Here is a 25,616-nt window from a genome sequence, read left to right on the forward strand (position 1 = left end):
GTATATATATATCTGAAATACTCGATAATGATAATTAATTGATAAATATTGAAACGTGTTTCGGAAATGGTATTTATTTAATATATTGAAAAGTGACGTGTAAATATGTGATTATCTTTAATATGTTGATACAAGAAAATTATGTATATGGTGATGAGTAATAAACCCAAGTATGATATGTCAAGAAGATAAGTTTGTCAATATTGAATTTATATGTACTGTGTGCAAGTATACTAACTATTGTCGTTGCTTAATGATTAGGCAAGTGCCAAGCTATTGATTGAATAGTAGTATGTGTATTTATTTGAAGCACTGAAAAGGTAAGTATTTAAGTAAAAGTGAGTTAGTGCTCATGAAAGAATGGTAAGGCTTAAATTATGAAATTTCTTATGAAATGATTTATTATGTGTCCAATATGAAAAAGGCTTGGTTAAATGCACTAACTTGTAACTATGGCTGAATGACATGTATATGAAATAAGTGTAGAAGAGTTAAAGTTATATAAAATTTTACTAAGCTTGAGGGTATATGTCTATGAGTGATACTATGGATTAGTTCACATTGTGAATTAATGAGAACAGTTTATAAGTATTATAGTAACAATAATGGGTTATTTTTTATATGTAAAGTTTTATAATTGAAATAAATTAGTATGATTAAAGATTATATGAGCTTACTAGGCATTCATTGCTTACATGTTTGTTTTATTTATTATCTTACAGATTATCGGAAGCTCAAACGGGTTGGAAGCTTATCGAAGCCATATCATACTATCCATTGGGTCTATTGGTAATTATGAATTATTTGATTCTGGTTATAATAGCATGTATAGGTTATTTTGATTAAATGTTAGTCTATAGGTGTTATGTAGATATTAATCATTTATTTGGTTTGCGTTTTGGTATTGTGGTATTTGCATGATTTGCCTTATAATGTTGATGTGATTGAATGATGAGAGGTAAAATAGTAGTCGAATATGCATAAGAGGTGCCTAAAAGTATAATGATTATGTATGTCTAAATAAAAGTTAATACAAAGAATCATGAAAGAGTAAAATTAGTATTAAAATAGTTTTTCGACAACAGAAATGATTCAATTTTGAAAAATCACAAAAAAATTGTCGAAATCGAATTAGAGGTTTAATAAAGCATTAAATTAAATTTTATTGAGTCTTGTTTTTCGTAGAAGAAATGTTGTAAGCAACGGAATTGTAAATTATGAGATATAATAAATTTTGTGAGACAATGTCAGGATGATTTCGGGTTTCCCTGTTCTGACTTTGGAAAATCATCAAAAATTTTAAAAAATAATTAGAGGTTTAAATTTATATGTTTAAATTCTTAATGAGTCTATTTTCAATAGAAGCAAACGGAAACATCATCAAACTCGTACTAAGAGATAATTAATTTTTAGTGAAGAAAGGTCGAAACTATCAAACAGCAGAACAGTGATAAATTTGAAGATTTTACTGTACTTATTGGCCAACTTATAAATTCTGAAATTTTTATGGTAGGAAGATATTTGAGTCTAGTTTCAAAATATTAAGCGGATCTTAATTTAGAATTCTGTAGCTCTAGATATAAATAATTTAGTGACTACGACTCAAGTGATAGCTTTGATATGAACATAAGTAAACAGTGGAATTATCTGTAATTTTCCTATAAACTTTGGTAACATCCTATAACCTTATTCCGGCGATGGATGTGGGTTAGGGGTGTTACATGAATAGTCAAGCTTAACAAATTAAGTATTCATCAACTACTCAAACAAGACACTTCTATCATCTTAACATTTCAAACTTAACCAAAACATGCCGTATATCAAATTCCTAATCACCTAGCCAATGTCTCATTGGCACCATTTCACAGTAATGTTATAAGCATAACAAACCAATCAACTAATTTGGTACAAATCTATACCATTCTTATCACATTATTCCAACTCTTTTCCCCATCAAATTAACCATTAGAGATTTACAAATATAACATATCACAATGCTGACAAACATACTTCAAACATCATAATAAAACATCCAAAAACCGATCACGTTCTTAGTTCAAAGATATGAATACCTCAATTACTTAACATATACAATTCAAGCTCTAAATACATATCATATATAAATCCAAAATAGGCATATTATATAGACCATATCATCACCATTCAAAAATAAACACATTTTCACATCAAAACCTATACACATGCCACATAATCGGGCCTGGAACGGATTAAAAATCTATTGAGACAGAAGTTGGATAGTGTGAGCCTTGGAGATGATTCGGTAAACACGTTCCGCAAAGTGCTAACTACAGAAAACAAAAAATGAAACAGAGTAAACATTAAATATGCTTAGTAAGTTCATAGGTTCAAAACAATGTAACTTACCTTAATTCTCATATTACAAACAAAGTAATTGACTAAGCATTTTCCTTGTTACCACAATTCACAACAATAGTGAGAACATCATAAGTAAGTCTCAAAGCAATTCAATTTATACAATGTCATTCAACTCAATTTAATGTCATTTAATCAATACCATCAAATATTTATATTCTTAAGTAAGATTATTCAATCATCATATAACATATCAATTCAGAACACATATCATCATTTCAGTCATTTAACACTTTCAATTTATACAATTCAATCCAAATCAATAATCTTCCATCGAAACCTTTGAACAGAAACAACATTTCCAACATTTCCAATTTCAAATAACCAATTCCAATCATAATGCACAATATCAAACAATCAGTTTCTTTTAACTGTAACCATTTAGCTCAATGAGATATAATGAATATATATGGAACGCGAGTAACCACCCAAAACATACTTGATTGCTCAAACGAGCTATACCATCCATATACACACCTGGGCACTGAGTGTCAAGCCTGTAGGTTATACATCCCTCCAAAACACACCTAAATCTCCATAGAGATAAACTCAGTAATCTGCAACAAATGTTGGATTCCGGTACCATCAGTGGATTTTTCATACATCTATATCACATCTCATATAAATCCTGTACAACACACGAATAACCTTATTAGCATGCCATTTGTATCCTATCCTATCATTCATTCAAGCACGATTTACACATCAATATCATTTATTACAATTTATTCCATTCCTCAAATTTTGTACAGTTCCAACAACAATTCAAAATATAATCACATATCATCAATTTAGTCCACTTGATGTCAAAATAATATATATACACCTTTTAACAATATAACATCACCATGTATATATCATACACTCGTGTAATAAAATTTACATTCAATCAACATTGTATATCTATCTGCATTTTTCACAAATCTCACATTTTCTATTATAGTCATATTTATGCCATAAGTTATTGAAATTATATTTATATATAATTAATAAATACAATCACACAAATTAAGCATAATAAAAAAAAAGTTCCATATGAACTTACCTGGAAAACGATAACTACAAAGTGTTAGAGACTAATATGCAATTTCTCCTATTTCTTGATTAACTTTCGATTGATTTAAATCCCGATCTATGATAATTCATTACCAGTTGTCAGTGCCAATTACCTTATAACATCATATTCAATGCATGTGAAAACTTAATTTCATTTTACATAATTTCTCTAAATTTTTACATTTTATTCAAGTTAGTCAGAAAAATCAAAGCTATCATAATTTTCACATTTAAGCCACGTTTTTCATTTTGATTTCAATTTCATCCCTGTACAACCCTATAAATTCAAAAATTACAGAAATTTCATGTCCACAATTTAGTCCCTGTTTCATCTCCAAGCTTAACCACTAACATAATTGCATCAAAAACTCCAAAATTCATAAATGCATGGTAACATTTAAGATCTTCAAAAATTTTGAAAATGAAGGTATACAAAGCAACCTCTTAAAATTAGCAATTACAAAGTAACAAAAGTAATATGCTAATAAAGTCCAATAAAACACGATTTGATGGAGATTCAGTTCTCAAGGTAAACAACAACTCGATAAATGATTCTTCATAATCCAAGGATGGTAATTGTTCAATCTAATCCAATCCAATCTTCACTAGGCAACAAATTGGTTTCCATAGTTAGGCTTTCATATCTTCAAAATAGCAACATAATTACCAGCCAAAAGATTTTATTTTAATAAATTGCCAACACTGTCGCAGGGATGGACGATTGTGGGCACTACCAAGTGCCACTCAAATGTTTCTTTACTACTTGCCTCGTCAAATTGTTATCAATTTTTTTTGGAATGTAAAGAAATTTAATGATTTGTTAGTAGGTTACATGAGCCACATATAGCAATATTATGATTAAAATGATTGCATACCTTATTATATAATAAATAAATTTAATGATGTGTTAGTTACATATGCCATTTGAATAAATACAAGTTCATCTATATAAAAAATAACTTGGAGGATATGCTCATCTTCCCTGCAAAGTGGATCCTTCCTTCCACCAAATGTTGTCAAAAAAACTTTTAAGGGAGAAGATCTTAATGTGCCCTTACAATTACATCATTATTGTAAAAATAGCCCAATGAAAATTAAGGAGTTATTTATTTTGAATAACATTTAAGATGTATTTGGTTTGTCGAATTTTAGATTACATTCTGTAATAGGATTACAAGAATGTAATACTATGGGTGTAATGTGAAATTACCTTGTTTGGTTCATTTGGCTGGAATATAAGATGCAAGTGTTTGACTGACGAATCTAACATTACTTAGAAGCACATTTTACTCAATTGTTTTTTTTCATAAAATTTGTTTTTTTAAACAAATTTAATTCCTTTAATATTTTTTAGTCTCAATTTTGCATAAATTATTACAATTTTTACTTTTTATTATAAATTCTATATTAATAAGTAAATATACGATGTTGAAATAAATTTATAAATCGTAATTATAATAATTCGTGAAAAGTGATTGCAATACTAACCATAATTATAAATATAATCATATATAATTAATATATTAATAAATAAATTATTAAATATAATATAATAATTATAATTGTAATGCATGACATTTACGGTTTCACTATTGAAAAAAGATATATATATTTTTAATTACTTTTAAATTTTATTTAAGAAAAACCATAAATTGATTAAAATAATAAAAATAATGGGTAAACTGGTCCAAAATTTAATATTAAGCCCGTAATCTAAGATAACTTAGGGAATGGGTCGTAAAATGGGTCATAATAATATTACACTCTATATTACGACATCTTAATACTCCGTAATATGAGATTATGAGATGCCTGAAATGTTGACAATCCAAATAGGTGAACCAAACACACCCCTAGTTATACTGCTTAGAGAAAAAATTGAGCTAACAAGATGGCCTTGTCAAGATAATAAGTGGCCTATAGGTGCCTAAGATGAGTTGGATAAATAATAATTGGTGAGTAGTAAGAACCTAAGGATTTTGTTCGTCAAATTCTTGATCGTTACAAAAGAAGACTTATAAATAAATGCAACGAAGGATTCTTATCTGTCAAGTTTTTTGTGCTCTTAGTTTAATAAATCTATCATATTTGATAAATTATTAAAATGGTCAAACTAATTATTCATGAAAATATACAAATGTCATTATCTTTAATCTAAAATGTTTTTAATGGTTTTGTATGCCAAGCAAATTATAACTTATTGATTATTTAAAGTTTAACTAATATTAAGTTGCATTAGATGAATTGGTTATAATGCAAAAGGTAACTTATATTAGTAGGTAATCTAAATGGTCGATAGTCCATGAGTCAAACTGAGAAAATGATTCATGTTAGGACTATTATGTCTTGGCTATTGGAGTTGGATGACTCCTAGAAATAGAGATATAAATGTGTTTGTTTGGACTGATAATACATCAGACATGACCCAAGTTGAATTAATCCTAAAACCATTTATGAATTAACTCACTCGTAACGTTCATAGTGTAACTGCTAAATCTTGAGTAAATGAATTACCTCTCATGTACTTTGATATGATGAAAACTTGTGCTCTCAAAGTAGTGGGTCGAAAAACTGGTATGATGGGTACATAGCTTATGTATAATATGACTTCGCTTACAAGAGTGGAATTATAGCTTGATAAAAATAGTAAATGTTATCCTATCAATAGCGTCCTATGAATTATGAAATGGAACATAGTCATGGGTCATTTGCCTTAAACAAATGATTTTATCATTATCAATATGAGTAATGCTCGTTTTCATTGCAAAAGATACCATGATGACCATGAGATAAAAAGGATCAAATGAGGTGAACAAATTTAGCCTTAAGTGGTGTCGTATATCCTACGAGGATAACACGCATACTACAAGGTGATTGATCTAAAGCTTGAGGTAAATAGTTTTAGTAGTATATAATGTGGAGTTCAATCATGATATTTTTGTTGGATCAACTCTCTAAGTAAATAACAATGTAACTAATAGATTATGAGTCAGAACTTCATTACATTTTATTTTAACTCTAATTATATATGATCAATCGATGTCTCCACTAATTCAACATAACTCTTGATATATTGTGTTTAATATGAAAATTGTTTTGGAATCGTAAACAATTGAATAAGAAAAATAGTTTATTGGATTTACTTATCGGAGTAATAAGTGTTTTTTCAATATAATGATGAGTTTGATATAAAATTAATTTAACGAGTTATAAATATTTATATGCTTAAATTGTTAAACAATAAAACTAAGTACAATTTGTTGAACGAGATGAACTAAGAGGTGCCTAGTTGATGAGAAATGGTATAAAAGAGAGAAGCTCCTAGTCCCATAATAATCAGCAGTGCTGCGCCCACATTCACCATCAAATTCACATCCGGAGAGGAAGGTTGCAGATTGTTTTGGGGCATGGATGACGTGGACGAATATTCCTTGCCATTCTTATTGCTTTCATCTGCTGCTCTCTTGTTGGCATCATCAGTCTGATTTTTCTTTTCCAGATTGTTTTGGGGCATGGATGGCGTGGACGAATATTTCTTGCCATTCTCATTGCTTTCATCTGCTGCTTTCTTGTTGGCATCCTTGCCATTCTCATTGCTTTCATCTGCTGCTTTCTTGTTGGCATCATCAGTTTGATCTTTCTTTTCCTCTTCATCACTTTTGGCATTAACCCCTGTCTGTTTATGTTGCTGTGGTAAAACCTTGGGGAATTTAAGGGAGAGAGTGCCTTTTCCAAATTCTTTGAGCATGTTAGACAAGTCGCAATCATCGGGAATGTTGAATGTTTCGTTTACAGGGAGCAATCTGTTGCTGGGAAGCCGACGCTTCCCTTCAACCTTTACCCTTCGTTCTGAGTACTCCGGGCTTATTGTTAATTGCTCCATTGTAAACCCTGCTTCACCATTAATTTTAATGCATAATCACATCATTTTTCATTACTCAATCTTTAGTTTAAAACTAAATTTTAATATTATGAAACAAAATTAATACAAATTTCAAATAAATTAGGTGACTACTAATGCTACTTAATATTATTGTTATTATTATTATTATTATCAATTTTCAAGATAAATTGCCAAAATAGTCATTTTTGTTTGTCTCAAGTTACATATTAGTCACTTATGTTTGAAATGTTACATTTTAGTCACTTACGTTATTGTTTTGTAACATTTTAGTCACTGAGCGTTAATTGTCGTCAACAGTGTAACGGTAAGCTGACATGACACGTTAAATCATCATTTCAAATGAATTTTTTAGGTTAAATTTTAGCTCCAAATGAAAAAAATATAGGGAACAATTGTATAATTTAACCTAAAATTTTTGTTTGAAATGATGATTTAACATGCCACGTCAACTTATCGTTGCACCGTTAACGACAATTAACGGCTCAGTAACTAAAATGTTATAACAAGTTAATGTAAGTGACGAAAATGTAATATTTCAAACATAAATAACTAAATGTAACTTGAGGTAGATAAAAATGACTATTTTAATAGTTAACTTTAATTTTAGTTCATTTAAAACTTAGTTCAATAATAATTAATTGTAATATGTTTAACAAAATAGGAAATTAATTTGTCTAAATGCTAGCAAAATAATCTTCACTATATGTATAATAAATCACATTGGGAAATAATTGTATAAAACAATGACATTACGTCATCTGTATCAATTTTCCAATAGTTTAATGCCACATCAGCATATCAAATCTTGAAAAAAATCAAATCCATATGAAAATCCTAAAATTCATGATGAAATTACTGATATGACATTAAATTATAGAAAAAAGAAAATATCTCTATTTTATATTATCATTTCTCAATTTAAAATGCTAATAAATCGCTCATAACGATAATTTGTCTAAATCCTAGAATTATTATACCTATAATAAATCATTTATGTATTAATAATTAAAAATATGCCACTTATCATTCAATATAGTATGCCAAAACTTTAAAAACATATATATATATACTTAAAAAACTTAAACTGAAAAAGATAAATGTTGTTAAGATTGGTATATGTATTGTTGTCAATTCAGAGGACGTTGGCTCAAGTGCATTGAAACGCATTATTTTCCTATTTATGGGTTGAGGAGGGTATGAGTAGTTTTAGTTATTATGTCAAAAATAACATATATAGTCAGAATCTATAATGAATTTGGTTACCAATGTAATAATATGGAATTTTTTTTATTTATTACATATGATTACAATGATTAAATATTATCGATTGAATTAACTTTAATCCTTAAATAAAATAAACATATTTTATCAATAACGTCGATATCGATTGAGTTAATATTTAATCGGTTTTAAGCAAAAATGTTAAATAAATTATTTGATATTTAAAAAAAAAGATAAAGCCTTTAAAAAAAAAAGGAATATGAATTAGAAATAAAGAGAAAATGTTAAAAAAGAAGAAATACCAGGAAGATAAAGCAACAAGACGGTAGCTTCATTTTCATGAACCCATTCTGATTTGGGTTTGAAAGTAAGAGACTGTGAAGGTAACTGCTGAGGACGGGCGGCCGCTGAAATCCCAGTAGATGTTGACGATTGAGAAGGTTGCTGCTGAGGAAGGGCGGCCGCTGAAACCCCACTAGTTGTTGACCTCATCATGCTGGACCGATCCTGCCAAAAACTATACACTTTTTCTGTTTCATTTGCTCTATCAAATTTATATCTAACTTTTCCTATGCATATGTATGAAATTGGAATTTTGGAATTGGATTGTTAACTATATTAAGCAATTCCTTTTTTGCTTCTCCTGCTTTTCCAACGTTTATATGTATATATGTAGGTTAGTCATGGAGGAGGTATAACTTGTTAAAGAGGAAACACCCTCTTTTTGGCTTTTATACATGAAGAAGGGATCAATTACCTATTTTATATGATTTTTATTTGTTTCATCCATTCTCTCTCTCTCTTTTTTTATAAACAAAAAAGTTTTAATAAAAAAATTCAACAGTTATATTTATAAAAATATATATAAATTGAAGATTTTATTAAATGATGGGAGCGGATTGTGGAGATAAATATAACCCTTGCCACCTCCCTTATAACATGTCTATTAAATTCTGTAAATCCTGACTAAGATGTAGTTAACATGAACTGATTTTACTGAGCTCCTTACCTAAATTTGTAGATCCTCCATCTCCCATATGACAAATCCTCCCGATTAAAATGTAGTGAACTTCAAAGTGATTTCTTTGATTTTGCTACCATATCCTGTAAATCCTCCTGATAGTAACCATTTTTTTACCCTTCCAAGTTGTTTCTACTGTCGATTTCATGCATAAAACTCTCTTATAGTAATCACTCTTACAGAAGGTAAAGGAAATTTGTTCCTGCACTGAACTTTCTCTTACATTTCGACCCACCAGGTTGCTTTCTTTTACCTTTGAACTCTTAAATGAGTGAGGTAGCAAAAAAAACTGGGAGAACTTTCTTCATAAATTGAATAAAGCTTGTTATCATAATTCTTATATTGGTGGTGATAATTTACCTCAAATCGTAAGAATCCATTGCATAGCTGACTTCCAAGATGGTAGATTTCATTGGGGGGGGGGGTGACCATTTGATAGTGATTAGTTAGTGACAAAAGTGTAACCAAAATTTCAACTTAGCACTGAATGTTTAAAAATTCACAATTTAGTACTCGGAAGTTGAAGTCCATCTATTTGCTCTCAAGACTAGAATGTTAGTCAAATGAGTGATGTGTTGCTCGAAATATGAGATTATGAGATGCTCGGAATATTGATAATCCAAATACTATAATCTCATTCCGAAACGTAACATTATGAGTGAACCAAACACCTCCTAAATATATTGCTTAAAGAAAAAAATTGAGCTAACAATATGGCCTCATCAAGGTGACCTACAGATGTTTAAGATGAGTTGGATAAATAATAATTCGTGAGTAGTAAGAACCTAATGGTTTTATTCGCCAAATTCTTGACCTTCACAAAAGAAGATTTATAAATAAACGCAAGAAAGATCTTTATCTATTAGGTTTTGTGTGCTCTTAGTTTACTAAATCATCATATTTGAGAAATTATCAAAATGGTCAAATTAATTATTCAAGAAAATATACAAATGTCATTTATTATCTTTATGCTAAAATGTTCTTAATGGTTTTGCATGTCAAGCAAATGGTTAAGCAAATTTGACTTATTGATTATTTAAAGTTTAACTATTATTAAGTTGCATTATATGAATTGGTTGTAATACAAAAGGTAACTTATATTAGTAAGGTAATCTAAATGGTTGATAGTTCATGGGTCAAACTAAGCAAATAATTCATGTTAGAACTATTATGTTATTTATAAGTTCAATTGGTGAGATAGTTTGCCACTGCTATCAGAGCTGGATGACTTAGAAATAAAGATATAAATATGTTTGCTTGGACTGAAAACACATTCGACAAGACCCAAGTTAAATTAATCCTAAAACCATTTATGAATTAACTTACTTGTGAAATTCATAGTGTAACTTACCTAAATCTTGAGTAAGCGAATTACTATATGTGCATGACTCTGATGTATTTTGATATGCTGAAAACTTGTGCTCTCAAGGTAGTGGGTCAAAAATTGGTATGTTGGGTACATACCTTTTGTATAATATGACTTCGATTACAATAGTGGAATTCAGGGGCGAAGTTAAAAAATTTTTTAGGGGGCTGAAATTAATTTTTAATTTTTAATAGCATATATCTTCATAAATTTTAAAAGATTAAATCAAATTGAGAAGTCACATAGAAAATGTAACATAATTTTTATTTCGTATTTTACACAGTAATTTATAAAATCCTCACCTAATTGATAAGTTGCAATTAATTTTTTTTTATTTTCTCTCGATTGCAATGAAAACAAAAATCATCAACTAATTAAGGGGTTGATTATACAAAAGATTGTATGAAACAATAACACCACGTCATCCGTTTCCTTTTTCAATAGTTTAATGTCATATGAGTATTTTTATTTTGAAAAAAAAATTAAATCCTAAATTTAGAATGAAATTTATCGATATAGCATTAAATTATTGAAAATTGATAATATCATTATTTTTTACAATTCTTTCCCCTATTTACTACTTTTCCTATAACTTCACTGCAATAAAATAAAGAATAGAATAGTTTTAATTGTTGTCAATTATGTTATCATAATATGATTCAATGATAATTTTTTTAGAACAAAATTCATAATCTTAGAATAATCAAAAATAAATTGTTAACACGTCAATATTATTTTCAATAATTTTGCTAACCGTTGTTATAAGTTTATAAAGTGAGAACACATTAGGGTGCTTAGACAAGTGAAATCCATGTCAAACTGAAAATGTTGTGCATGGTCTCATGACTTAGGATATATAGGTCATTGCTGGGGAGCATGTTATCACTTAAGCTAAACTAATATGTGATAAGTCATCAAGTCAGGTTCAAAATTTTCAACCTGTCATGGTTCAGTCTGTTGAAGTACTCTAAAATACTTTTGACTTTGTAAATCTGTTAAGAGTCTCAGCAAAATCAAAAAATAAAACGTGACGTGTTGCGGTTCATTGATCATTTGACGAGGTTACTATGCACAAGAAGTGCTGATATTCCTGGTGGAAATGAAGAAAAGAGGCCTGAATTGATCTCAGTGGTATCTCATGACAAGAAAGAACTTCCAAAGACCCCAGTTAGTGACTGAGAACCATCGTATTTCAACACCTGTTGTCAGCTCAAGAAAAGCTTTCTTTCCTTCAATTTACTTTTGGGCTAACATATCTTCAAATGATTTTTACTAGTCTGTATAATTTTAATTTCATAGATTGAAAAAAGAAGAAAAACACTTTTATGGTTCTGCAGGTCAATGAAGATGTTGTTGCTTCACCTGCTGAGCTTGCAAAAGCTTACTGGATAGTAGGACGCCAAAAGAATCTGTATCAAGGCCTGGACTACAAAATCAAGTGCCTAGGGGAGATTTAACTTGTTCAAGCAATAAAAGTTTCCCTTCTATGTCTTCCACAATGTCACTTTGTGCCAAGATCTTCCGGTCTTGTTGGTAATCTTGGAAACAGTTTTGTGACCCCCAAGATTAAGGGGCAGGTCTGCAATATACAGCATGGCACGGACACCTTTTTCCAGGGTTAATTCATCAACTCCCCTCAAGGTTGTTATGCTTTGCTATCTTTCCTCTTCTTTAATTGCTTGTTTGTCATTTGTCTAATCCGAGTTTTTGGCTTATTCTTTGAGAGTTCTTGCACTGCAAGTGATGCTTTTGGTGGACCTTCATCATCATCTCAGGGTGCTTGGGAGCAAAAGAGAATTTCTGGCTCTACACAAGGGTTACTTATTCATGATCTTTGTATTTCTCCCTTTGAGGGTGTTTTTTCCTCTTTCTGTCTAGAGAGTACCATTCAGTGGATATTTTCTTTTCTTAGCAGGTTTTAAAGCGCAGGAGTTCAGTATTAGACAATGATATAGGATCAGTTGATCAGCATGATATAGGTTTTAAAGCGCATGATATTGGATAGAGGAGGGATATCCATAAGCTTTACTTTTGGATGCTTGGGACCAAAACAGAATTTCTGGCTCTTCACAAGGGTTACTTATTCAGGATCTTTGTATTTCTTCCTTTGAGGGTGTTTTTTCCTCTTTCTGTCTAGAGAGTACCATTCAGTGGATATTTTCTTTTCTTTGCAGGTTTTAAAGCGCAGGAGTTCAGTATTAGACAATGATATAGGATCAGTTGATCAGCATGATATAGGTTTTAAAGCGCATGATATTGGATTGAGGAGGGATATCCATAAGCTTCACTTTTGGATCAGTTGGTTGTCCATGACATAGCTAACAATCCCCCTTTCTTTCTTTAATGCTTTGTTGCCTTATTATTTGTCAGATAAAACTGCCAATATTGCTAACATTCCCCCTTTCTTTCTTTCTTTCTTTCTTTCAGCTGTGCTACTACTGCTCCTGGTACAACCAATTATTTGTCAGATAAAACTGATAAGCAGAGCAATCTGAATGGCATCTTCTGTAGGACACCTGAAGCTGCAATGACCTTTTCTGTAGCAACTTCAATATCAGCTGGAAGTAAGTTCAAGTTTGGTGCGTCAGCAGATGGTTCTACCTTTAATAATGGGTCTTGTGCTTCTAGTCCTTTCTCGTTCTCTTCTCTGGAGCCTTCTCTAGTCCCGAGTAATTGTCAAAGTTCCTCCAGTGCAACTGCCACCAAAAATGACTCTTCTGCTGCTACCATCACCTCCGCAAGTGCAACTGCGAATGCCAGCAACAGCTTTACCAGCAGCCTTTCTGTGGAGGCTTCAATCCCTTCATTTACAGGTGAACCTGTTTTCAAGTTTTCATCCTCTGGGGACCCATCAACTTCAGTTTCAACATTATCAGCAACTTCAGGGGAAGCAACTGAATCTAAGACACAGGATACAAAAACTTGGCAATGTGGGTATCTTTCCTTTTGGTAGTACATCTGCTTTTACTGGCTCTGGAAGTAGTATTTTTGGTGGTAAAAGTGCTGCAAGCAGCTCTGCCGGTACAACAGCTGAAGTCGCAAGCTCTGGAAATAGCAGTTCCAGTGGTGTATCTTCCACTATTACGAACTCTGGAAGTGGCTTTTTCAGCAGCACATTTTCCCCAGTGACAAGCACAAGCAATGGTATCTTCGGTGGTACATCTGTAGGTACAAGCACAGGCAATGGTATCTTTGGTGGTACATCTGCAACTACAAGCACGGCCACTGGTTTATTTGGCGGTACATCTGCAACTACAAGCACTGGCATGGCATCTCTGGTGGTACATCTGCAACAAGCACAGGTAGTAGTATTTTTGGTGGTACGTCTTTGCCAGTATCTGGTACAGGAAGTAGTATTTTTGCCGCTAAAGCTGCAGTCACGATCACTGGAAGCAACATCTTTGGATTCAGTGCTCCAGCTACATCCACATCTGCTTCACAATCTCAGGGTTTAAATCCTTTCAATGCTGTAAATACCCAAGCATCTGCTACAGGAACTGGCATTGGTACCTCAACTCAGAGCACGCCCATTCAGTTCTCCTCATCCGCATCATCTCCATCCTTTGGATTGACTGGGAATGCAACCTTTTCCTCTGGCAGTTCGATTTTTGGGTCTTCGGCATCTGTAGCTAAGCCTTTTAGTTCAGGTTCAAGTTTTGGAATAAGTTCTTCCTCTTCAGAAACCAACTCTCTAAGCTCTAGCAGTGGCATTGGTGATGGTGCATTTGGATCCACTTGGCAAGCTCCCAAGACACCCACATTTGGTTCATCATCAGGCTTTTCCTTTGGATCATCAACTTCTGTTAGTGCTCCTAGCGGTGCATCTACTCTTTGGCTCATCCACCGGTGGCTCTTCAAGTTTTATATTTTCATTCACCTGCGCTGCAGCTGCCACTCCGTCACAGCCTGTGTTTGGTAAGACGAGTCCTGGCTTGGTCTTTGGGTCAACGCGCTCTAGTAATAATGATCAAAAGGAAGATAGTATGGTGGAGGACACATTTCAGGCTTCACCGGCTGTTGTGACATTTAGTCAACAGCCAATCTCACCACCCGCTTCTGGGTTCGTTTTTGGTGCATCAAACCCACCGGCAGCAGGTTCTGTCCCATTTGGAACCCTACCAAGCATGGCCGCACCACAGAATCCATCTCCATTTCTGGCTGCTGGTAGTCTTGAATTTGGTGGTGGAGAGAGCTTCTGATTGGGCACCAGTGGTGGTGACAAGTCTGCCAGAAAATATGTGAAGGTCCGCAAACAGCGGAAGAAGTAAAAAGGTTTAATTACTTCGAGGCAACTCTTTCATGCGAGAGACTGAAGTGATTGATTGAATAATTATTGTGGCAGATTAGAGGAGCTGCTGATTGTTGCTGTATGTTGTAGCCATCAGAATGTCATTGATGCCGGCACAAATGTGAGGAGCTGTTAAAAATGTTGCTGTTATTTCATCATTTCTATGGGCTGCTGGCAGAAGTTGGTCGCAATTTTGTATGTTCTTCCTGATAAAAAATTGAGACAACATTTGGAACTGTACTATTAGTATTAGTTAGCTGATAAATTTTCTGGTTTGAGCTATTGTGCTTTTGGCCTTGTTCTGTGTACCCTTATATGTAACATAAATCGATGGTAAAAAGAATCAAAGACTATGGAAATGGTTATGAAGTTCATTTTAGGGATAATCTCTTTTCTTCTTCTTTTAAAGGGTTTGTAGAATCATAGTTTGTTGAGCTCAAGTATTCTATCATAAATTATAACAGGCAGCGGCGATTAGAAAATCCTTTGGGGCCATTCTTCTCGTTGACATTCATCCTAGGTGGTTCCATGGTTTTGCAAGTAGATACTGGAAAAGCATTCTGAGTTTCACCTTTAAAATGAAGCTATTAAAATGAGCATCACTAAGGAAGATGTTGTGTGGAATTGCTTCTAGGTAAAAGTTCACAATTGGGCAAGGAAAATATTCAAGAAACCATTGTTGGTAAGATAAGGTTCACATAGTTTATCCTCCTTTCCAAATTGTGAACGAATGAAGGCAAGGGATGTCCCCAATTTCGGTTCCTCCCTCACTCAAGTCCACCCAAGGCATCAAAATATTCTCCCCTCGCCATTACCGTAACTGCGGTGCAACAAGTGGGAAAGATGGCTTTCCTAGCAATTGACACCCACCATTCGACTCTTGCTTCACATCTAGCAAAGGTGTCTTCATTAAATTTCGATTTAGCTTATAAAAATCATCCTATTTGCTTTGTGTTTACAATACTAATGATGCTTTAATTGTCTTTTTTATCCTTAACTATCCATTCACTCCAAGGGTATTATTGCTCATGAAATCCCTCTATTCTTACATTCCCATTCAGTAGTTTATCACCAAAGACTAAATGGGACTTTTGGCATCTAATTGCAATGCCACCGATTGAGAAAAGGTGTCCTGTAAAATCTTCAATTTTTTTATTAATCAAGCTTGTAAAAATTCCCTCTGACAATGTCAGCATCGGTAGAAAGAGAAGTAGTCTTCTCAGACTACCATCACCATCACCATCACCATCACCATCATCTCTGGAGAAAGCCTATGCACTTCTCTAGCTTTGAAGGTGAAGCATTGAACCAGAAAACTTATATAGGTCCAGAGCCCTCTATTAATAGCTCCATTTTAAAGGTGAAACTCAGAATGCTTTTCCAGTATCTACTTGCAAAGCCATGGAACCACCTAGGATGAATGTCAAAGAGAAGAATGGTCCCAAAGGGATTTCAAATTGCCTCTGCCTGTTATAATTTATAATAGAATACTTGAGCTCAACAAACTATAATTCTACAAACCCTTCAAAATAAGAAAAAAAGAGATCATCCCTAAAATGAAATTCATAACCATTTCCATAGTCTTCGATTCTTTTTTCCTTGGATTTATGTTACATATAAGGGTACGCAGAACAAGGCCAAAAGCACAATAGCTCAAACCAGAAAATCTATCAGCTAAGTAATATTAGTAGTACAGTTCCAAATGTTGTCTCAATTTTTTATCAGGAAGAACATAAAAATTGCGACCAACTTCTGCCAGCAGCCCATAGAAATGATGAAATAACAGCAACATTTTTAACAGCACCTCACATTTGTGCCGGCATCAATGACATTCCGATGGCTACAACATACAGCGACAATCAGCAGCTCCTCTCATTTGCCACAATAATTATTCAATCAATCACTTAAGTCTCTCGCATGATAGAGTTGCCTCAAGTAATTAAAACTTTTTACTTCTTCCGCTGCCTGCGGACCTTCACATATTTTCTGGCAGACTTGTCAACACCACTGGTGCCCAGAGAAAAGCTCCCTCCACCACAAAATTCCAGACTACCAGAAGCCAGAAATGGAGATGGATTCTTTGGTGCGGCTATGTTTGGTTGGGTTCCAAATGGGACAGAACCTGCTGCTGGTGGGTTTGATGCAACAAAAACGAATCCAGAAACGGGTAGTGAGATTGGCTGTTGACTAAATGTCACAACAGCCGGTGAAGCCAACTGTGTCCTCCGCCATACTATCTTCCATTTGATCATTATTACTAGAGGGCGTTGACCCAAACACAAAGCTAGGAATCGTATAACCAAACACAGGCTGTGACGGAGTGGCAGCTGCAGCGGAAATGAATGAAAATATGGAACTTGAAGAGGCACAGGTGGACGAGCCAAAGAGAGTAGATGCACCGCTAGGAGCACTAAAAGAAGTTGATGATCCAAAGGAAAATCCTGATTATGAACGAAATGTAGGTATATTGGGAGCTTGCCAAGTGGAACCAAATGCACCACCAGCAATGCCACTGCTAGAGCTCAGAGACTTGGTTTCTGAAGAGGAAGAACTTATTCCAAAACTTGAACCTGAACTAAAAGGTTTAGCTACAGATGCCGAAGACCCGAAAATCGAACTGCCAGAGGAAAAGGTTGCATTCCCACACAATTCAAAGGATGGAGATGATGCAGATGAGGAGAACTGAATGGGCGCGCTCAGAGTTGAGGTACCAATGCCAGTTCCTGCAGCAGATGCTTGGGTATTTACAGCATTGAAAGGATTTAAACCCTGAGACTGTGAAGTAGATGTGGATGTAGCTGGAGCACTGAATCCAACGATGTTTCTTCCAGTGGTCGTGACTGCAGCTTTAGTGGAAAAATATAAGACTTCCTGTACCAGATACTGGCAAAGACGTACCACCAAAAATACTACTACCTGTGCTTGTTGCAGATGTACCACCAAAGATGCCATTGCCTGTGCTTGTAGCTGCTGACGTACCACCAAATAAACCAGTGGCCGTGCTTGTAGTTGCAGATGTACCACCAAAGATACCATTGCCTGTGCTTGTACCTGCAGATGTACCACCGAAGATACCATTGCTTGTGCTTGTCACTGGGGAAAATGTGCTGCTGAAAAAGCCACTTCCAGAGTTCGTAACAGTGGAAGATATACCACTGGAACTGCTATTTCCAGAGTTTGCGACTTCAGCTGTTGTATCAGCAGAGCTGCTTGCAGCACTTTTACCACCAAAAATACTACTTCCAGAGCCAGTAAAAGCAGATGTACTACCAAAAGGAAAGATACCTACATTGCCAAGTTTTTGTATCCTGTGTCTTAGATTCAGTTGCTTCCCCTGAAGTTGCTGATAATGTTGAAACTGAAGTTGATGGGTCCCCAGAGGATGAAAACTTGAAAACAGGTGCACCTGTAAAGGAAGGGATTGAAGCCTCCACAGAGGGCGTGCTGGTAAAGCTAATGCTGGCATTCGCAGTTGCACTTGCAGAGGTGATGGTAGCAGCAGAAGTGTCCTTTTTGGTGGCAGTTGCACTGGAGGAACTTTGATAATTACTTGGGACTAGAGAAGGCGCCGGAGAAGAGAACGAAAAAGGACTAGAAGCACAAGACCCATGATTAAAGGTAGAACCATCTGCTGACGTATCAAACTTGAACTTCCAGCTGATATTGAGGTTGATATTGAAGTTGATGGGTGTTGCGAAGTTGACATAATGGCAAACTCAGAATGCAAATCTGCGAGCTCATTTAAGTTTACGAACTCTACACCTCATCCAAAGTTGCAAACTCATTCATTACTGCGAGCTCATTTGAAGATGTGAGTTCACCCAAAGAAGCGAGCTCATCAAAAGATGCGAACTCAACCCGTGAGGTAAATCATGTGCCACTGATTAATCTATGACCATTTTATGATCTTTATATTATTAGATAATTAAAAAAATTATTAATAATTAAATGACTAGTAGTATAATTTATTCAAAAAAATTCAAACCCAAACTGACTCAAATCCATATACTTTGTGTGTATGCAGATGAGGTTTGATGGTGAAACAAGACCTACAGAAATCAATAGTATTGAGTTGCACTTCAATAGTGTCACTGGCATTCTCCTTCTAAGCATACCATCTATGGCAGGAGGTAATATATATAATTTTGATATCTCCATGTAGTCATGTTTTTTTTTTCATATAATCTCGTGTTATAATTTTATTGTAATAGAACCAATTAAAAAAATGTTATTTTTTTAATTATAAAATTCAGGTTTGATTTAGAGGCACACTTTGATTCATGAAAATGCATATGGCAAGATTGCTGTAATAGGGATCATGTACAAGATTGAAAGACCAGATCCTTTCCTATTATCTGTAAGTAAAAACATTTATTTCTCGGACGTCAATGTTTTATACGGATAATCATATTCATAGAAATAAAATCAGAAATTATATGGTGGGGGCAAGATAAAATTGAAGTTTCTCGGGAGGTCAAAGGGATAATGAATTTCACGTCTAAACTTGACAATTTTTTTTAATTTAATTCCTGAATTTTTTTTTTCTATTTTATTTTCGGCACTTGGTAGTTTTTCTTAATTTAGTCCATGAATTTGAATTTAGTTAAGGTATAATGTCGTGATGCTTTGAGATTATATCAGGTTATCACTTGATTTTTTTTTAAATAAAATTTCTTTATAATTTCTTTTGTAATTTTTTAGATTTCATAGAATTTTTTAAAATTTAGGCGATAACATGACACAATCTCAATTACCACATCATCTCTCTTGAATAGAATCCAAGTTTACGGACTAAGTTGTGAAAAGTTTCCAAGTTCCCGGACTAATATAGACAAAAAAAAAAAGGTCAAAGACCAAGTTGAAAAAAATTGTCAAATTCAGGAACTAAATGGTAGTTTATCCTGTTTTAAAATAATTTTTAAATTGAAAAAATAAATTTTCAAATGGCCAAAAAGAAAAAATCACATATGGCTAAAGCAAAAAAATGTTAGAGAATGGCCCTCCATGCAACACAGGCACCAGCAAGCAAATCGAGCAACTCATGTCAAGCAAGAAGCTGTCAAGCCAAGTGTTGCAGCTGTTTTGTTTTGTTCATTTTGTAATTTTAGTTAATGTGATGTTGTCTAGTTCATTTTGAACTTAGTTTAGTTTGTATTTGATGTAATTTGATAGTGAAAGAGTTGATCACCAGCTTTGTTTAAGTGTGCAAGCATAATTCACCTAGTTCCAATGTATTAAGTGGAGTTAGGTAATATTTAGGCGATGTATTTGTTGATTTTGACAAGTCATTGTCTGGTATATGTAATGACTTTATGCCAATGTTCATTTTTCAATGAAATTTATCAGATTTCATTCATATATGCTCCATCATTTTTTTCTTGTTTTTCGATTCTGTTCTTGTTTCTAAGCAAATTTCTGCTTGTTTCTTCCACAAGCCACGAGCCTTGTTGCTCAAGACTTAGGTTCAGCTAAGTTGCTTTGTTTCTTAAACCCCAACAATTGGTATCTAGAGCCATTGTCTTAATGGACCTGTTGCATTTGAATCATAACTCGAATGGCTTCTTCAGGTTTTTCTCCAACAGCTCCACCAGTCTTCAATGGAGAAGGCTTTCATATATGGGTGGTTAAGATGAGGACTTACCTGCAGGCCTTTGATCTGTGGGAAGTTGTAAACACCGATGCTGAGCCAGCACCACTTAGGGCCAATCCCACAGTGGGTCAGATTAGACAACATGCTGATGAGAGGACCAAGAGGCACAAAGCCATGTCCTGCATTCAAAACTGTGTGTCAGATGTCATCTTCACAAGAATTATGGCTTGTGAGACACCAAAATAAGCCTGGGACAAGCTCAAAAAGGAGTTCCAAGGCACAGAGAGGACAAGGCAACAGCAGTTGTTGAATCTGAGAAGAGATTTTGAAAATTTGAAGATGAAGGAGGAATATATAGTGAAGCAGTATTCAAATAGGATTATGGCTGTGGTGAACAACATAAGGTTGCTAGGATAATAGTTCAGTGAAGCAAGGATCGTGGGAAAGGTGCTCTTAACATTGCCTGAAAGATATAAGGCAAAAATCTTATCCCTTGAGGATTCGAGAGACTTAGCAAGCATCCCTTTAACTGAGCTTATTAATGCCCTCTATGCTCAGGAGAAAAGGAGAGCTAGCAGGATGGAGGAACACCAAGAAGGTGCTTTTCAAGCCAAGGCCAAAGCTGCCTCAAGCACCACTGCCTATAAAGGCAAAAAAAACTTGGAAAACAGGCCTAAGTCTGATGCTGCAAGAAAATGGGACCAACCCTATAGGCACTGTAAAAGGCCTGGTCATCCAGAAGAAAGATACTGGTTTAGACCAGATGCACAATGCCAAGATTGCAAGAAGATGAGGCATGTTGAAAGGGTTTGTAAAAACAAAGGCAGACCTACGTAGAATCAAGCACAACAGAAGAATGTTGAAGCTCGAGTGGCTGAAGAAAGTGGTGACCATGAGGAGTAGGTCTTTGCTGTGTCATGTTCAGCAGGGTACAAGAAGGCTTCAAATAGATGGCTCCTTGATAGTGGCTGTACCAATCACATGGCACCTGATACAAGAATCTTCAAGACATTAGACAGGAGCTGCAAGACTAAAGTGAAGGTTGGCAATGGTCAGTTTATTAAGGCTGAAGGTAAGGGAGATGTGCTGATATACACTCTTATAGGAAATAAGATCATTTCAAATGTGTTGCTAGTGCCTGAAATTGATAGGAACCTTCTCAGCATTGCTCAATTTCTTGAGAAAGGCTATTCAGTAGTGGTCAAGGGCAAGGAGTGCCAAATTGCTGATCCAAATGGATCAAGCCTCATGTCAGTCACTATGACTGATAAATGCCTTGAAGTCAACTGGCCAAGTGACTCACACTCAGCTTGTGTTGCCTCAACTGAAGAATCCAAGCTTTGGTATCAAAGGCTTGGTCATGCCAACTTCAGATCGATGGCTCATATGGTTAGTGAAGAATTGGTTGAAAATTTCACCAATACAGTTGAAAAGGAGAATGTTTGTGAGGTTTGTCAAATAGGTAAACAAGCAAGACAGCCATTTCCTGCAAAATCAACCTGGACAGCATCAGACAAGTTGCAGCTTGTGCACACTGATGTGTGTGGCCCCATGAAGACTGAATCACTCAATGGTAACATGTACTTCATTCTTTTCATTGATGACTGTACCAGAATTGCTGGATTTTCTTCCTGAAATATAAGTCTATGGTAGCTCAAGTGTTCTTGAAGTTTAAAGCAACAGCTGAAACAGAAACTGGATGCAAACTTAAGACCATCAAGTCAGACAATAGATGTAACACCCCTAACCCATATCCATCGCCGGAACAGGGTCGTAAGGCATTACTGAATTAAAACACAATCTCAAACGAACACATGCATATATATGTATAATTATTCACAAACGTAAGTATCAAAGGTTAATTAAAATTATTTAAATAAATTAATACTACTTTTAAATTAAAACATTTCACCTCATGTATATGTGAACAGTCATATTATCCACATGAAAAAAAACAAAATTAAATATAATTTATATATTTAATTGATAAGATTAAGTAACCATAGCATGTATATAATTAATAAGCACTTATTCTCATAAACACTTTACACATGTACTCAACATGCAAAACTTAAATAATATAGCAAGTCCAAGTGTTATTCACGTATATCATAGCTTAACACAACAATAAGTTTCGAAATTAATATCATGCACACTCCATTTTCTTTTATTCAATAACTTCATGATTTTCAATAGTTCACCGACTTCTATAATGAACCATTCAACCGTTTATGCACATCATCAACAGTTCAAATTTTATATTATGCATTCGTCCTTGACCTTGACATAATATAAACTAGACATTAAAAACATATATTTTATTCATTATGAATGCTTACAGCCTGCGCATTTACCCAAAAGTCAAAGCTAAAATTTTCATTAAAATTCTAAATTCACATTAATTAGCCAACTAGGTTATTCATGAACTATATATATATTATTAAGACAATACCGCACATAATATTTACAATCACGTAATAATACACAATAAACATACATTATACCTTTACCCTTTCTTGGCCGAAACCTATTGTTTAAGAATCACATGCAAATCCAAACTTCCAACCTCAATTACTAATCAACAAGTTCATTAAACATTTGACTAAGGATATACAAGACTAAGTCTAACATAACACACAAGCTACTTTCAAAGCATATGACACTCATCACACATACTTTGCATTCAAAGTAAGCAATTTAATGATCGAGATTACTTAAAGCCTTACTTAACATAATCGAATACTAATATAATAACTTAGCCATTTTCGCATGGCATTTATACATAACCAACTTTCACCACTTTCAAAACATGATCCAGCCTATACATGCCATAATTTAAGTTCAGTTTAAAGGCACCAAAGTTTTGGATAGTGTGACGAGCTTGGCTGACAATCCCCGAGCTTGTAGCTTGACTCCAAAATCTATAAAATAGAGTAAACACAACACACGAAATAAGCTATCACAGCTTAGTAAGTTTTAAGCAAACAAACAATCAACTAAAATTAGTCAATATAACTAAACAAAACCAAATTATTTTATCATACCACATGTATATCCAATCATTTATAAATACATATATTCATACTAAGTATGTATTTAAACATATAATAAATATTTCTCTTTTATATTATCACCTTTACCGAATATTTATATCACCAAAATCCATATAAATTGACTTTTAATCTTCATAGCCGAATATATAATACATATTTAGTTCACATGCACAAACACAGAACTCATGTGATTTATTATACTTCCACTTGCATATATTAACCATATAACCGAATATGTACCTCATCACTTAATCACATACATGCAAGAACTATTACAACATGCTTACTAGTCAATCACAAATAAATATACATATCAAATACACATATTTTTTTTCTTTCTAAATTTGTACTTACAAGATTTGTAACAAATAACCAAGGTGTTTACTTACCTTTGTTCAAATAAACAACAAATAAATTATTACCTGATCTATAGTTTGTTTTACACATTCATTCTCATTATACCTCTGCCCAATAATCACACAAGTCGTACACTGCCAACGTCCCAGACGTGGTCTTACATTTAGTCATATACCGATGCCACTGTCCCAGACAGGGTCTTACTCGTAAACACATATTGGAACCACATATCGATGCCATGGTCTTACTCACACACATATATCGGAATCCTATGTCATGACATATGTATCCTAACTATTCCTAAGGTTCATACGGGGCTTTCGGACGTCATATCTCGGTCGAATTGAACTCGAAAGTGTGGTAGCCATATTTATCCATATTCGGCCATAGTACAATTAAATTCTAACATTCCATAACAGCATATAATTATAACAATAATTTACTAATAAACACGTCTATTTGCTTATAAACTTATCTCGGACGATACAAAACGGAATCGGGCAGCTAGTTGACAACTTTCGTTTTTCCCCTATCCAAATCCAATTTCTTTAGTTCTTGATCTAAAAATATTCAAATTAAGCTCATTCAAACATATTCTCATTCAATTTAGCCCAAAAACACATAAATAGGAAAATTACCATTTTACCCCTAATATTTACAATTTTTTCAATTTAGTCTCTATTGCACAAAACACAAAATACACAAAATTTGGCTACACTCTAGTTAGGACGAATGCTCCCTATATACATACAAGTCCATATTTTCCATCAATTTCATAATTTAGTCCCTCAAATTTTTATTTTTGTAATTAAGTCCTAATTACTCAAAATCATGAAAAATTCCAATACAACATATGTTAATCCAACACCTATCTTTTATATTTCATCATCAAATAATAAAAATCACAAGCTCTCATCAATAGCATAACTTAAAATATTCATCAAAATTAAAAATTTAAGCATAGGTTTTGTAGTAGTCGAAGCAACGATCTCAAAAAACGTAAAAATTTTTAAAAACTGACTAAAGACCAACCTTGAATTTGAACTTGGGAGATGGCCGAACGTAGTTTCTTCTCTTTTTTTTCTTCTTTTGTTTGTAATCGGCTATGGTGATATTATAAGAGCACTTAGGCTTATTTTATTTTATAACATATATTATATAAATTAAAGGTTGGCTTCCTAAATTACCCTTTTAAAAATTAACAACTAAAGCTTATAAGTCAAGGACATATTCGTCCATGTCACATGCACATGGTTTCTAACTCATAACTTATATTATATACATATAATTATATACATTTTATTATTATAACATATATATATTATACATATTAAATAAGAAAATATATTCAACTTAGCTAATGTCG

The 25,616-nt window shown here is 33.6% G+C and overlaps 2 protein-coding genes across 7 annotated transcripts; one reads left to right on the forward strand and one right to left on the reverse strand.

Annotated features, from left to right (window-relative positions):
- Positions 1-6,648: 6,648 nt before the first annotated feature.
- On the reverse strand, positions 6,649-9,292 carry LOC121229687 (uncharacterized). The gene is made up of 2 exons (XM_041114474.1): positions 8,878-9,292; positions 6,649-7,341 (listed from the first exon to the last, which is right to left on the reverse strand). Exons 1-2 carry the CDS (start codon positions 9,068-9,070, stop codon positions 6,725-6,727), a joined length of 810 nt encoding a protein of 269 aa, XP_040970408.1. The 5' UTR covers positions 9,071-9,292; the 3' UTR covers positions 6,649-6,724.
- A 2,579-nt stretch (positions 9,293-11,871) lies between these two features.
- Positions 11,872-15,579, forward strand: LOC121229688 (uncharacterized). Of its 6 annotated transcripts, XM_041114481.1 has the most exons (6): positions 11,872-12,129; positions 12,300-12,603; positions 12,687-12,778; positions 12,878-13,037; positions 13,137-13,264; positions 13,390-15,579. In XM_041114481.1, exons 4-6 carry the CDS (start codon positions 12,954-12,956, stop codon positions 13,913-13,915), a joined length of 738 nt encoding a protein of 245 aa, XP_040970415.1. In that variant the 5' UTR covers positions 11,872-12,129; positions 12,300-12,603; positions 12,687-12,778; positions 12,878-12,953; the 3' UTR covers positions 13,916-15,579. The 6 variants fall into 6 exon arrangements, with proteins under 6 accessions (XP_040970415.1, XP_040970413.1, XP_040970410.1 ...); XM_041114479.1 differs by having other exon boundaries at positions 11,872-12,603; XM_041114476.1 differs by having other exon boundaries at positions 12,300-12,778.
- Positions 15,580-25,616: the final 10,037 nt, after the last annotated feature.

Source organism: Gossypium hirsutum, chromosome A05, assembly GCF_007990345.1.
Source record: "Gossypium hirsutum isolate 1008001.06 chromosome A05, Gossypium_hirsutum_v2.1, whole genome shotgun sequence".
Lineage (NCBI taxonomy): Eukaryota > Viridiplantae > Streptophyta > Magnoliopsida > Malvales > Malvaceae > Gossypium > Gossypium hirsutum.